Source organism: Tachysurus vachellii, chromosome 18 (genome assembly GCF_030014155.1).
Source record: "Tachysurus vachellii isolate PV-2020 chromosome 18, HZAU_Pvac_v1, whole genome shotgun sequence".
NCBI lineage: Eukaryota > Metazoa > Chordata > Actinopteri > Siluriformes > Bagridae > Tachysurus > Tachysurus vachellii.
The window spans coordinates 13,573,924-13,589,985 of NC_083477.1; the positions used below are offsets into that span (position 1 = coordinate 13,573,924).

At 40.8% G+C, this 16,062-nt stretch overlaps 1 protein-coding gene across 5 annotated transcripts in view; it reads left to right on the forward strand.

The window, feature by feature from the left end:
- cep112 (centrosomal protein 112) overlaps window positions 1-16,062 on the forward strand; it is a 125,912-nt gene that overhangs the window by 72,319 nt on the left and 37,531 nt on the right. For all 5 annotated transcript variants that reach the window (XM_060892879.1, XM_060892880.1, XM_060892878.1 and 2 more), the window contains 2 exons: window positions 1,411-1,593; window positions 8,874-9,104. In XM_060892879.1, coding sequence (XP_060748862.1) covers window positions 1,411-1,593; window positions 8,874-9,104 — 414 coding nt within the window. The remainder of the gene's footprint in view (window positions 1-1,410; window positions 1,594-8,873; window positions 9,105-16,062) is intronic.

Here is a 16,062-nt window from a genome sequence, read left to right on the forward strand (position 1 = left end):
TTTTCCCGACCTGTCTATTTCCGCTGTACGCTTTCTCTTCGTCCTACGGGTAACGTACTTCATGGCGGATCTCGATTTCATGACTATTTTGATTGGAATCGTCACAAGAAAGCATCCTTTCGCAGTTGGAATGTCACTGATACTCGTTGATATTCTGACCTCGAATTTAGCGTGCGCAACAGAAGACCACGCAGATCAGGATTTCAAGTTTGCTGCTTGATGCGTTATCTGATATACCTACCTCATGAGGAAAGAAGAGTTGTTATACACTGTATTATTGCCAAGAAAGAAGAATACAAGAACCTGACCTGGAGATGCATCCTCCGGCCTTTTCATATTTTTTGCCCAAGGCTTGTAGCGCTGAGTCAGTGTGAAGTGTGTGTGTTTATCCATTGCTTTGAATATTGAATAATATGATCCAGAAACTGACAAAAGCAAAAAAAAAAAAATATATTCTGTTTTTGAAATTGAAAAGCTGATGCCATGGGGCTGCATTGACCGATTTCTTTGTGGCCTTCTCTCCATCTTGCTGGGGGGAAACTCTGGCTCTTTGAGGCATCTCCATTCATCACCTGCTCTCAATAGGAGTGTCGGAGTCTCCAGCTAGTGAGCAGGCCAGGTAGGGTGCCGGGACGCACAATGTGCTGGGGATTAGCATCAAAGCTGGGGGGACTGGGTTCTTCCCGTGCCGGCGGGGAGACAGGGCAGGACTGGCCAAGGTCATCGTCCAGCCACAATACCCCCTCTGCTACCACCACCACCACCCTCCCCCAATTGATGAGGGGCGTAGGATCAGAGCCTGGGAACTTAAATCGGTGGTTTCACAACACCCAGCACTGACTCACCACACAGCAGGTGGAGAACAGTGAGATAATGCAGCGGTCACTTTTGTGTGTGTGTGTGTTTTTTCCCTCCACTTTGAGGATTTGGACACTTTTCCTCACTGTGAGTGTTTTCGAACCTAATTTTTATGCTCGACTTTAATCAGCTTTTGACACAGAGAAACTTCAAAGCTTTGGCCAGACAACCAGGGGTAAGTGAACGATATAGTCGGAACATACAGACAAAATGGCACAGCTAGTTACAAATTAGCGAGCTGTACAATTTTTTTTTTTAATTGTTGTTTTCCTATATTTATGCATGTGTGTAGCCTATAATGATTCTAGAACTCTTCTCCAACACTTCCAGACAAGTATCTTTATAAGCAGTAGCAACAGAAGAGGGTGGAGATAGCAGGACCTATGAGCTAACAGTGATACAAAAAGTCGTCCTTGGTTCGTCACGAAGCTAACACCAATTTTTCTCCACCTTACACTACCCCCCACTTTTTTTTTTGCTGAAAGATGCGCAAGTTGTCATGACGACAGGGATGTACTGCTGATGAAGTCTCGCTCCTTGTTGTCCAATCAGATTATGGAGCTGAAACTGCAGCACGAGCAGGAGAGGACACACCTACTTCAGCAACACAATACTGAGAAGGACAGCCTGGTCCAGGATCATCAGCGGGAGATTGCTAGTTTGGAGAAGCAGGCGCGGTCCGCCATGGCCCAGCACCAAGCACAAACCCAGGAATGGAGAAAGCGGGATGGACAGGTATGTGGATTCTTCTTTTTCCCATATCAACATGTTTTCCATGTTTAGTTTGCTATTACCCATCCCATTTTCCACCTTGCTTTCGCTAAATTTTTTCCTGCTTTGCTAGCTAAGTATTTGCGTTCTCTTTAAAAAAAAATCTTACACATTTTTACAGAAGATTTCAGTGTCTGAATATTTGTTAAACGTGCATTTTTGAAATTTAGCTTGACGCTTTACAGCAAAAAACTTTAGCACCACAAACTGTTCACAGCACTATTTGCAAGGAAATTGGGCGGAAAAGAAATATCATACAGAGTCTATGTGTTCCACAGCATATACAGTGTCCTGAGCAGGACATAAAGAAGGAATTTTAAAAGCGCCCCAGATTCTGAAACCACAGGTTGCCATAAAAATGTGGGCAAATCTTTCAGTGCAATACAGCGCAGGCCTTTTGTTTTCCGATCTGGTTTACATTTCCCATTCTTCTATTTTATCTGTTTGAGCTGGGATGGCATGAGCTGGTGCATTCCAAACTACTGTGCACTGGCTGGGTGCACTCGCTGTTTCTCGCGCTGCACTGCAGGTAGCCATCATCTCCACATAAGCAGAGGCTTATATTTGCATTATATCTCCCAGAACTATTTAGCATATATTAATGACAGTCTTGGAAAGGCTGTTAGAAACCTTTATTTTGTTTATCAACGGGTTTCTCATGGTTACACCAAAGCCCGTTCTCCTGTCCAGCTTGGCTAGCGCGGACGCTCTGTGGGAAACCGTTTGACAGCCGAACCCCCAGCTGGGGATGTATTCGGCTATTCAAACCCTGAGATGAAATATAAATTGTCAGCATGGCTAAAGCACATTTATTAGCTCCTTACAGGAAAGACGTCCAGCAGAGCAGCTTCTGTACAGAGTTCACCAGACTGGATGAGAAAAGCTTGGGAAACGCTTCTGGATAAAACAGTGAACATTTCAGTGCCGTTTCGGTCAAAGGCTAAGCCATGTAAACCCAGATGTTGTAATAAATGTCCTGTTCATTGTCTGTACTGGACTGCTCCTGTTTTAAACGAGTTTTAAACAGAGAACCTTCTTCTGATTCAATTAAAATGTATTAAATATAATGCACTTCCGTAGTTAAAATACATTTTTGTGTACATATCTTTTGCTTCATCTTTAAATTAAAAACATCGACAAAGCGAAAGCTTTTGCTTTTTCATCAAAAACAATTTTAAAAACTTTTTTTTTTTATTTATTTTTTTTTTTTATGCTTTTCCATGTTTCCACACATAACGCAAAGCTGTTCAGGCAGCACCTTATCAGTCATGTTCTTACCGGGTGTGGTGGTGTGGACAGGCCGCACAGAAAGTGGATCAAGTGGAAGTAAATTGTCTGTTACAGCAAGAAGCTCCCAGCCCACAGAGTGAATTGGTTGAAGCTCAAGGGAGTAGGCTTTTGCTGTTTAGCTGAACCTGTCCCTCCATGTGATGATGTTATTTAGATGAGAAGTTCAAATCTCGAGACCCTTCACCTTCTCACTTATCCCCTCTTCAGGCTTGGTGTTGAGAGGCAAGCAGAGTTTAATTTTTCCTCCTGATGCTGTGACTTCTTCACCACCGACAAGCCTCTTTTTACCCTGACAGATTTACATTTTCTGTTTGAAGTATCTTTTCCATTTTGTTTGAGAGACCTAATAGATAATGGCAAACCCAACCCAATCTTCTTACTATTTAAGTGCCAGAGTTTTCCTTCTTTTATGTTAGCAGAACACAATTTGACATGAAAAGGATGCTTGGTTGGTTTGAAAACTTTTCTCTATGTCCTGTTGCATTTCAACTGGTGTCCATCAAGCTGCTAGATGAAGATACATTTTTCAGCTACTGCTGACAGGAAACTGGCTGCCTCAAAGCTGTCTGAATGAGATAAGATGGCTTTCGTGACTACTTTTCTCTTCTCAAGAAGGCATATTTTCCTCTAAGAGTGTCTGAGAGATGGAATCCGGGAAAGAAGAGAGAAAAAGGCTTCCACCAGCTGCTTTATTTACTTGATGAACTTGATCAACATTTAGACTGAAAAAGTTTGACTCAACAACATAAAAAAAAAAACATTTTTCATAGCTGCAACAAAAGTCTAGACCCAGCTTTCTTTTTGGAATCTTTCAAATTTGGAAAGCTGACAAAGCGAGCTCCTTGACATGTACTGAAGATGAGACGGTTACACTCATCACTTGATGTGGTCAGTACAGTTCGGATCTAAAAGGAAGCTCAGAAGAATAAATTATTCAGGGGCAGAGCTTTGTTGTTGAATTTATGCCTAAGCTTGCCAATGTCCAGCACTGGTTACCTGGCCTCGATCTCTATGCTGCTGAGATCTTAGAAAATTCACAACCTCATACAGCAATATCATACAGCCATCAAAACAAACCAGAGTGAAAAACAAGAAACAGTTCCATGCTAATACTGCGCTGAAGGATTTATTGATTCGTGTCTTGGTTTGGAGGCTTTGTTTAGATCGCTAAGGGAATGAGCTTATATCCTTGTCCTTGGGCTGAAGCTGGAGTATTCAGTTTCCTCTCAACCTGGAATTTCTGCTTTGGCACCCTCCAGGCTCCTAGTTTCCTCAGTCTTTTTGAAGATGAAAGGGGCGAGGCCGAGAGTCAGTTGGCAGCCCATCCAGGACAGTTCCCAATAAATAGTGTTGCCTGCAGCAAATACTGTGTGCTAATACACAACTGGCTCCAAAGAGGGTGTTTCCTTTACATGCATGTTTATGGCACACTGATATGAGAAATCTGTGGGCTTTATAATGATTATTTCATGAAGAGGAAATATTCGAATCACGTTTTATCATTTGCCTGATAGGTCATTTTGTGTCATGTTCTTTCGTATTTTTTTATTTCTGGGGAATATTTTAGATTCCTCTAGTATATTTGCTCTAGGCATCTGCACCTTTAATTTAATCAGAATATACGAACAACAGGTGTTGCTTAATATATCTGTTGTGTTTCAGCTATTTTGGGCCAGTCTGTCAATTTCCTACTTTATCATCCTTGAGAAATTCTTCTACCATGGAGTTCAAACAGCATTGGGGAGAATCTGATCCTTGGAATATTGCACTGGGGACAACTTTCCGCAGCCTTGATTGGCAAATTAATGACACTGACAAATTTTCAAGAACTTCATTCCAAAAGAAGAGATTAAGCCAGAGTACATGACGGCGAGTGTGACTGAGCGAATCTGGCATGGTTTATTTTGATGTGCGAGAAAAAAACAAACTCGTTAAGTAGGTTTGCTCGACATTAGCTAAATAGCTTATATCCAGAGTCATGGATTAATATGTCATTCTTGCCACTTCCATCATACAAGAAGAAAATTCATTCAAGGAGAGCTTGGAAGAATATTCTAAAAAGATAGAGTCCAACAAGATTGCAGTGCCATTTCTGAGACTATGCATATGCTTATATTGCCTGCAACTCACCCTAACAGAAGTAGTTTTATATTTTTAATATTAAATGTGATTATCCCATCAAAGCCCTAACCTGGCTGATATGTTTAATTATTGACCTGTCTATAATTATTCAATTATTGATCATATTAGATTCAGCAGCTGGTATGAATTATTTGGTAACTGCAGTAAAAACGAAAGAGTCTCCTGTGTCAGAACATTGTTCCTGAGGTAAAGCTGTTTTTTTAAGTTTTCTGTTGCCACAGAAATGTGTTCAGGAGAGATTAATTTACATTGTGGTGTTTCATGTAACATGACAAGCTGCTTTTTTTTTTTTTTGCAGTGTATTGCTAACTTCAAGAGAATGGAGAAAAAGCACAAACTAAATTAGTTTTGTGGACATTCCCCAACATTTACATGTATAACGTTAACATGTTTGTTACACTGCTACACAGCTTGTAGCAGTGATATTTAATGGTCTGTTTGTTTTATTTTTTTATCATCCATGTTCATTCCTGGCATGTTATATTCCATGTGCAATTAGGAAATGAAGCATGCAGTCAGTCATGCATGATCAGTCAGTGACTTTGCAGCCTGTTATCAACTGTGGAGAACAGAAAACCTGTTGGTTTCTTGCCTTGCCAACTTCCCCGGATTCTCTCTTGTTCTGATCTCTGTACATGTTTAACCTGAGAGAGTTTTGGGTTCTCTGCACTCACTGTCCTTCTTTCCCTTTGATGAAAATATGGTTTAATCTCAGACCAGACATCACTTGCATTAACCTTCTGAGCAGTACATGGACCTGCTTGATGAAAACATGCAAATGTGGCTCTATGCCTTTTTACCCAGAGGGTGGCTGTACTGGAAAAGATTTGCGAATCAGTCTGGATGTCTATCCAATGTAGGATGGATTTTCTGTTATCAGGAAATACTGCTGTTCAGTTTCTATAGGTGAGAAACTGAAGTCTCCTGTATCTTTGTGCACTATACAACTAATAGAGGATCTAAGGTCTATGCTTTATAAAACAAAAACTTTCTTCTCTTTATCATGACTCAAGCATGAGACATAAACTAGTATGCAATGCTTACTATTTTTATAATCGGATTAATTACTGAGACTTAATTGTGCAGTGGGTGATTAGAAAGCTCCTTGTTACACAATATGAGTATGTGCTTGTTGAACATCCCATGCGATAACCACGGGTGGTAATCTATAGTTGCATGTGTATTCTTTGCAGCTATAATAATCTCCACTCATTTGGTAAGGCTTTCCCTTAGAGGTTGGATGTAAGGATTTCACATTTATGGCATTTGGCAGAGACCCTTATACAGAGCAACATGCATTTGTATGTTATTTTATACAACTGAGCAATTGAGGGTTAAGCATTGGCAGCTTAGTGGACCTGAGATTCAAACTGCAACTTGCAACTTTCTGATCGGTAGTCCAACACCTTAAACTCCCCAGCCCACCAACTCACACACACACATACACAAACCTTTGTGATCTTCAGCCATAAGAGCATTAGAGGGGTCAGGCACTGATGCTGGTAGAGAAGGAATGGTGCACAGTCAGCATTCCAGTTCATCCTGAAGGTGCTCAGTAGGGTTGAGGTCAGGGCTCTGTGCAGGACACTCAAGTTCTTCCAATTCAATCTTGGAAAATTGTGTGGTTAGGACCCTTGATCTGTGCAAAGATATATTGCCATGGTGAAACATTGTTTTAGTGACAGGAAATTTTAATTGTATAATAAACAAAAACATTCTAGACAATTGTATGATTCTAACTTTGGGCAAACAGCTTGAAGAAGGTCCACATATGGGTTTGATGGTTAGGTAGCCACATACATTTGGCCATACAGTCAACTTCTTGGTCAAAAATGGTTACTGATTTATGCAACAGGGTTTCAAATAGAATTCTGAGGGTTAATCCTATGTTGCAGAGCAGGCAAAAGAGGTTTGCTGATTGTTTTAGCTGAAGTAGCATCCTGCTCTCACAACATTTAAACAAACGTTTCTAAACGTGTCTCATGCACTTATTCTGAGAACACAGCACTATTCTGAGCAAAGGCCCCACCTTGGGGTAATTACAGGACACTTTAGTTTTACAAGGTGCTGGCTTTCTGTACTATAATACACACCAAAGCAGTGACTTCCCTAATACTTTGAATCTGTGAGTATACACCAATAGACCAGACAATGTTTAACACTATTCATCTGTGTCCCCATTTTTAATTATGCTTTAAAAACAAGAGTCAGACACCATTAGAACGGCCCAAAACCTGTTCAGTGGCTCACAGCTCTTTCAGCATTTCTGGTAACTGATGGCCTTCTTGGTTTGAAGCAATCAGTAGTAAACTGTTTATAGAAGCTGGAGAGAAAATCTTGCCTTGTAGCGACAGACTTACTCCTAAGACGAAGCTAAAAATGTGCACCCAGCATATGGCATGTGGCTGACAGGATGCGACACCATGTTGTAAAACACCAGTAGTTAAGCCGAAGAGCCCAAAAATCTGGTCAGCAGTTAGCTCCTTGATTTAAAGTACTGATCTGCCAACACTCTGATCATAGCTGTCCATTTAAATGCATAATTGCCTTGCATGGTAATGTACATATATATATACAGTGATCATATTTTTTTAACTTTTTTTAGATACCTTATTATCCAAAGTATTCACACACAATCCTGCAACTTGTTTTAGCTTCTGGAGCCAGCCTTATATTTTATTTGTTTGGTGACATTATTTACAGGCATCAAAGGAAGCATAGTAAAATCTTATCAGCCTATCCCTTACCAGACTAAAGAAGGAATTCGAGATTAAAGGGTCTTCCCAGCTGAGATCTAATAGCTCTGTGCCACTAGTAGTAGTATGTAGGAAAAGTGTTGCCACTTCTGTTGCAGTCACCTGGGACACAAGCACCACCCCAACATCTGTGTGTGTTTATTTTACTCAGTTTAAATGTATTTTTTCATGGCCCGCCTTTGAAGTGGCAACGATCCCACCCCACTCCTGAACGTGTTAGCAATTTTCCAATGCTCTTCCGGCAGGCGATAACCGATCTCCTCCCCAGAATACCTAACAGCAAGTGGAGTGAAGCCAAAGAGCTGCCAACCCCTTGTCTTGGTAGTGCTGAGCAATCGTGGCAGATCACAACCTGAGATCGGGTTCGTTTTTAGCGTTTTGGAGAATTCATGTAGCATTGAATTGGGCAACTCTGTTAGAATAGGCTTTTGTGCCTGAGCATTTTCCAAGTTAAGCACCTGAAAAATGTCAAAAGTGATGTCAAGGCAAGCAAGGTCAAGTCCAGAAGCGTGCACCAGCAAACAGACCCCACCAGTTGATTCTCTAATAGGGGTTTCCATTCTCTAATAGGGGGGTAATGCCTTTGCTTGCTCTGCTTCTTTTTCTTTTTAGCCATCTGCACCCTTTATTTTCCTAAACGTGGCAATGCAGTCAGTCCCTGTGTTTTTTCAGCTTCCTGAAACGAGAAATGGCAGCAGTGTCTGATCTCACCCCCTCCCCTCTACTATGAGTAACTGACCTTTGATTTGCGCTAATTTCACTCATTAAATCAAACCACTGACCTTTAAGGAATGCCTGCGTTTGATGTTGAACCCTTGAGGCTGTGAGATCTGAGGGGGTGGTTTCTGTTTACTTTTTCTTGGCCAGCCAAAGCACAAGTGTTCCACTAGTTTTGCACTTTTCATTCCCCACTCTCTGTGTCAAATTTTGATAATCTGGCAACCCAAAACGATGCACATCAATGAATGTAACAAATCATCCTATTATTTCTTTCTTTTTTTTTTATTTGGTGCTCTTTGTTATTTGATCATTTAATGACCTTATGTGTGATTCCAGACCATCAGTGAGCTGGAGTCCCAAGTGCACTCTTTGAGGGAGGAGCTGCTTGAGGCTCACGCTCAGAGGAAGCAGCAGCTGTCCGAGTTGGGCCTACTATGTGAGGAAGAGCGTCAACGCGCTGCCCAGGAACAGGAGGTGGCGTTAGGTCGTGTCAGGGCCGAGATGGAGCGTGTCCGCAAGGATCTGGAGAGAACCCACACTGCAGAGAGAGAACTTGCTCAGGAGAAGGTGGGTGTGCCTCTGAGAAAGGCTGGGATGGTGCATCATATTGATTTCTTCTGGGCTCACCGGTTTCTTGTCTTTCCAAAACCATAGTAGTAGTTGACTGGTTACTTTAAATTGTCCCTAGGTATGAATGACTTGACTGTGTGAGTGTGTTTGGTGTACAGCACTGGTCTGGCATGGCCTTGCACCCAATATTTCAAAGATAGGAAACATGAGCTATAGATGTCAGCCATGTAGCCTGCAGCTTGAGATATAGTCAGTTGAGCACTTGTTGGTGTGTTTAATTGCATAAACTTGATTTATCACCAAGGCTTCAGTTGAGTTTCAGGCAAATTCACCATCTGTGTCAACACCATGCAAAGACATAATACACACTTACACCAATTATTATTGTCGAACTGCAGGATGTTTTGGGATGTCAGCCTAGAAGTTTATTTATTTGCTTCCTTCTGTAACTATGGCTCTGTCACAGGATGTTCATACGTGTCAGATGAGAAGTTAGCAAGTTTCTGGCCCCAAAAGCAAGTGTGAAGTTTTCTGGCCTGTTTCACTGTGTGCAATCCTCAAACCAAGCTTTGGCAGGGTTTCACTGAAGGAGGTGAAGCAGGCAGGGTTTGGCAGCATCTGTATTCTTGTGGTCTCAGATGGATTAACTTTTGTCACTCTCTCCACCACCCCAGAGTAAAACCTATCAAGTCTGTCAGCAAAGGAAGTGACTCAGAGCAAAATGGTCTCCTCTTATTCTTCTTCTCTCCTCCTGTATGCCCTTGAGTAAACAGTAAACAGATGAACCAGTATGCCAGCCAAGCTTCTCACCTGGTGTCTGAATCGCACACTTGTACAGTCATGTGTACACACGTACACACACACACAAACCCTAACACATGCTGGATGACTTTGTAGTTTAGCAATTCAAGAACTCTGGCTAGCATTTCATTATAAATGCATTACCCCCTTTTCTCTGGTTCTGTCTATGCAGAACAGCCGGACTTTGCTGGAATTCCTCAGGTCCTCACCCCTGCTACTTCATATTTACAAAGCTCTTGATCCTTTGTAACAGAAACCAGGGAAGGGAAACTCTTTTAATATGCCACAGGCTGGCTAGGAACTGGCCGAAAGTGTGCTGTTGATCAGGAGTAAATTCCTGATTAGGCCCATCAAGGCGATTCATTTTCATTAGATCCATGCAGTCCCCTTTCAGACCATCTGTGACATATTACCGTGCTGTTCGGCCTCCTCCGTAAATCCTGGGCCTCCATTTCAAAACCATATGCTAATATGGTTCTCATACTGATTCCAGTCCGATTCACTTTTTCCGCTCCGCTGCCACTTAAAAATTGTTTATGATACAATAAGTCATCTGATCCATCCTCCTCACATCTGAGACACACCTGCAGATGTGGCAGTCATTTACAGACACCAGAGTTTCTATGAGCCATTAGATTAAAAGGCTTCTTCCACAGCAGGAAAGTATCGGTCAGAAGGTGTTGGCTCATTTTTATTTTCTAATAGCACAACTCAAACATTTACATGACTGCAAGACAAACCTTAGCTTTATATTAATGTGCTGGTATTTAATTGTTTCTACTGTAACAGCTCATTTACATGGACTTAAATGACAGACAGTCCACAAAGTCTAAGCCTCACAGTAATAAAAATGGATAAAAAATATTTCTTAAACAAAGGAAGTGTGGATAAAGCTTCCTGTAAGGAGACGTTTATGAAAAGAATCACAGAATCAGGTTCCTAGGTTCTAGTGTTATTTTTTGTACTATTAACTACAACAGAGTAATGAAAGAGGTGTAACCTATAAGCCAGAGTTTTTAAAAAAAAAATAAATAAATAAAAAAGCAACTAACTCATCGTATACACATTCCACAATAGTAAGTACTAGTGGTTAAAAAGCACAGCTTGTCATTCACTAATACATAAAAATCGTTGCCATTTGTTGCCCATCATTGGCAAATGACTGTCCTATATTTGGCTGAACACGGCACACGAGTTTGCTTAATTTTGCACTAATCTCTGTGATCACAAAATCCTGAAGATACTGTCATACTTAACTACATTTATAAAATTGAGAGTATATTAAACTCTCCTAGATCGAGTGGTTTCTCCAATGATGTACATGTTTGGTGTTTTTTTAAGGTCTTATTGGCTTGTCCAGACATCCAGACCAATCAAATTCTCCTACGGTGTTAAAGCTGTCTTCTAAGCTGCCTTTGAACAACAATATATATTCTATAATATCAACAGATTCATCGTAATGTTGTGTTTGTGACACTAAGACTTAATAAGTGTAGCATTTTTGGCTGGAGTTTGAAATAAGGAAAGAAATTTGTAAGTATTGAGTAATACAGTGTAAGCTCAGGTGCCAGGTAGTGTGCAGGCTTTGAGTGTAGTAGTATTGCAAGGCCAGACATGATCTCTAAAGAGAATATACATCTACAGAGAGGAGTGAGAGGTTTGTTGTAAGGGTGGGTGAGAATGTCGTCAACACCTAACTCAGGTTTTTGTTTATTTATAATTTACAATCTGCAAAAATGGCGCATTTGGTGTACTGTAAAAGTAAAAGTTTGAAGAATTACATCATTTGTATTCTCAAGGTTCAACTGGGGAAAAAACATGTATTTATCTTTTCTTAACAACAGACTTGCCAACTAACTGTGATGAGTGATGTGTATTAACCTCCTCAGAACAGCACACTGTGCAGTCTGTTACAGCTGGCTAAAAGTTTGTGGATATCCGACCATGTTCCTGGACGTCACCCTCCAGAGTTTTGCTGCCCTTTTGATGTTATAATAACCTCCACTCTTCTGGGAAGGCTTTCCACTGGATTTTGGATTGTGGGTGTTTGTGCTCATTCAGCCACAAGGGCATTAGTGAGATCAGACAGGCATGTCAGGCGAGACGGTCTGGTGTGAAATCTGCATTAATCTACATACTGTAGGTTTATCACAAAGGTGTTCAGCAGAGTTGAGGTCAGGACTCAAGGTCAAGCTTGTGTTATATAACCATCAAATTTATTCTCCTTTATTTTTTTGTCATAAGTGGAATGGTGTAATTAAGAAACAGTTCACATGCCAAGCTTAGATATCACTTCTTGGTTCAGTGTCAAAGTTTCCAGTTTCCAGCTTTCCTGTAATTTAAAGTTAGTTTTAAGTTGTTTCTAGTTCTTATCCTTATAATCCCCATTCAATTTGTAAGATGAAATTTCTTCTTCTTCTTCTTCTTCTTCTGGTGGCAGCAGTAACGCTGTCCTCGGCAGTCGCCGGGTCCTGAAATGGGCAGTCGGAGTTTGAGCGCGTCTCACAGATCCCAGAGAAAAAGGCAGACGAAATCCATTAAATCCATGAATGGGTTTTCATCAAAAGATGCTGCCTTTTTGAGGGGAAGCTTGTGGAATAAAATAATGAGAAGCAGAATATCAGAAGAGATAAGGTTGTGTGTTAGATTGTTCCAGCGTTAGAGGCTAGGTGAAAATAAAAAAGGCAAGAAGAAAGACAGCGACTTTATTTCTGCTGTTAGTAAGGATTGAGGTTTATCTGCTGCTCTGTGCAGTGTGTGTGTGTGTGTGTGTGTGTGTGTGTGTGTGTGTGTACGTACACCCAGTACCCAATCTCCATTTGCCTCAGAGAGCCTTGGCAGCCTTGTTCCTATTGATAAACCAGCTACCCACACAACTCTCAGCTGTCCCCTCAGATGCAACTCCTGGAAACTTAAGTATTAATATTTATTTTATATACTAGTTTTATTTTATTTTATATTTCATTGAGGTTTTTTATTTTATTTTTATTGAGTTTTGGGTTTTTATTATTTATTTTTCCTTCGCCTCTCTTTCGGGTTGCTCACAGAACTTGAGCCTTGAGCGAGAGATCAGATGGCACAATGATCAGACCAGGACATGAGGCTTCTGGGTTTTAAACATCCGAACGAGGTCTATGAAGGATCAGGGGTAAAAAGGCGTGAGCTGAAACTGGAGTTTGCATAAACATTGGAAAAAGATGGCAGGACGTTAGGCAGTAGATCGCTCACAAAGGCCGCTTCTTAACGGATAGTCGGTTCTCGCTGATGAGTCAGTATCCTGTATTTACACTTTGATCGCAGTATGACACCTGATGACTAATGCGATTTAATAACACTTTCAACAAGCTCACTTTAAACTCATTTTCCTCTTATGTCAAAGGCACTAACAGCAAATAGTTTACAGTACAGTTTATACTGCAGCATGTGGGCATCAGTTTGGGGGTGGGGTGGGGGGGGTGCAAGCAATGGCGTAGCTAATGAATCACTGTTGAAAGAGCTGCTTTTACATTGGACTTGTCATACCTGTTGGGCTCTATTCATCTTCCCACACGCCCTCATTCTCACCAGCCGGCTGAAGAGAGAGAGACGGTTAAGATGCGGGTAACTGTCACATTACACTCTGTGTCTCTGAAGTAAGACATCTCTTTGATCTCCTGGTGCATATCTGATCTAATGACACATTCATGACCGCAATTTATTCTATTAAGTCAGGGCGGCTGAAAGGACCTAACAAACTATGGCTTGATTAAAAAAAAAAGTTGTTTATATAGATGATATTTACAGTGGAAATACTGTCGTTTAATGAAGAGGAGCTAGTAGAAAAGGGATTTTTGCCATACGCTGGTTTGGAAATCTGCACACAAAGTTAAAGTTGGCTTAAAGTTTCCTCTGGAGAGAGAAATACAGCACCGGGGCTCGTGAAATGCTTTTCAATGTGTTATTAAAAGTAATAATCAGAATAAAACTATTGTCTTCAAGCATTCCATTGTAGATGGCCAAGTATGTTTAAAGTCAATACCTAGAATAAAGTTCTATTTAGAGTTATCTCATAACCTCTAACATTAAGGTAATATGCAAAATTCCTGAATGTGTGTGTGTTTGGATTGAGAAGGACAATTTCTTGCATTTATTTAAAACATGCCAATCATTTTCTAGCCTACTTGGTTTTGGCAGAAAATACTTTTATCTATGTATATTTAAATATAAAAGATCTCATGAAAATATTTTTGTGCATTTTACTCTAAATGGAAAAATCGAATTATTTTCTCAGTTTGAATGCATTCATTGATTTCTGTGTTTGGTGGGTTGGTTAGTGATTTTTTTCTTAATTTTTTTAGGGTGCCAAAAAAAAAAAAAAGTAAACACAGATAAGCAGATTTTATGTCCTTTCACAGAATTATAACCCACATTGTAAACGAGAGGCCATTTCTGCAGCGGAAAAGCAACGTGGCACATTGTGCTGCAGGCTCTGAACTCGATGTGACTAGCTCTTATATACCCCATGACTGTTTTGCCCCACAGCCCAAGCCCCGAGGGACCCCACCCCAGCTCTAATATGGAAAGCACACATCCACTCTTTGCTCTTCAAAGCGAACCCCGCCTCTGTCTCTGTGAGGCTAGGGTAATCGGACAATCCCTGGTGGCAAAGTCCAAACATCAGAGGACGAACCTGTGCTGCATGCTGGGAATTTCTCCAATCTGCCAGCCATATGAGCTCCCTCTGTGCCTTCTGTTAGATAAATAGGCTCAAGTAGGATTATTACTTTTTTTTTTTTTTTTTTTTTGCTTTCTGGTCTTTCGCTTTCTTTCTTTCTTTCTTTCTTTTTTTTTAATCATCTAGCGGTCTTTAATTACATAGCGAAAGTTCTCCTTGCGAGATCACCATGGTAACAAGGTGTGCAGTGCGAGATGGGTGCGGTTATCTCAGCTGACAGAGAAAAAGGCAAGAAAAGAAAGAGGGAGCAAAGACATGCTGGAACTGGAAGGCAATGCCTTGAAAAGTAAGCTGCAACTCACCGGGAACTGCCGAAGAGGCGGAAGAGAAAGTGCCAGAGTGTATAGTGTATAGTGTACACGTTATAAAACAACTCCGGAGCCAAAAAAAGCAGCCAATACCCTTATTAGCTGCATGGTATAGGAACACTTAAAGTGAGCTCGCAAAATACCTCCACCTGCATGACTGCTTTTCGCACCCTTTGAAGTTTCTGCCCATACCAACAGTACCAGGTCATGTGACCTGCCTTTCAAACATCTTCATTTCAACACAATGATCGACATTTCGTAGGTTCATTTCTTAACCGCAAAGCGATTACATAAATTCTCACTTAGGTGATTTGTCAACAACAAGGGAGGAAGCAAAAGCTGTCATTTTTTCCTTTGATGTTACGTTCTTATCAGAACATTAATGAACAAACCAAACAGGCGTGAACGTCCTGTTCACCAGACAGAGCTAAATAAATACCACGTCTTCGAGATTTTTCGGTCGCGGACAATTTAATGACCGTTACAAAGCACTGACACTCCAGACTCCTTCCAAAAGGGAAAATGGTTAAGATGTTGGACTACTGATCCGAAGGTCACGGGTTTAAATCCCACCACCGCTACTGCTAGGTCCTTCAGCAAGGCCCCTAATATTCAACTGTATAAATGTTACATGTTACCATTACATATAATGTAACTAAACATCTCCTTACAGAAAACCTTCAACTTATCTATTATACGTTTTTTTTCTTGTTGAATAACACATTGTTTGTTTGTTTTATAGCTTTGTTTTATAGCTATGTCGATTGTCTGCCGGTTAATCAGTTGTTACTATAAAATCTAGAAATCATTTCATTCTCTCAACTTTCTGAATTGTTTTCCCCTCTTTTTTACAGCTTTTTCTTCCCTCATAGTTTTTGCCACTGCTTAAAGATCGTATTTATGCAGGAAAGGGAAGAAAAAAAGGGCACGTCTTTCCAAGGCACGTTCGCTTGTCTTTTTTTTTCCCTCTGAATCTGCCATGAAAAAGCAAAGGAGGTTGTAAATGCAGCTTTACTACACCCACATCATGCACCTGTTGTTGCGAATGTGGCATCTGAACAAGGTTTTGATTCAGCTGTGACAGCAGGGATTAGATTGAAGCAGCTCTTCATACACACTTGCCACCCTCGGA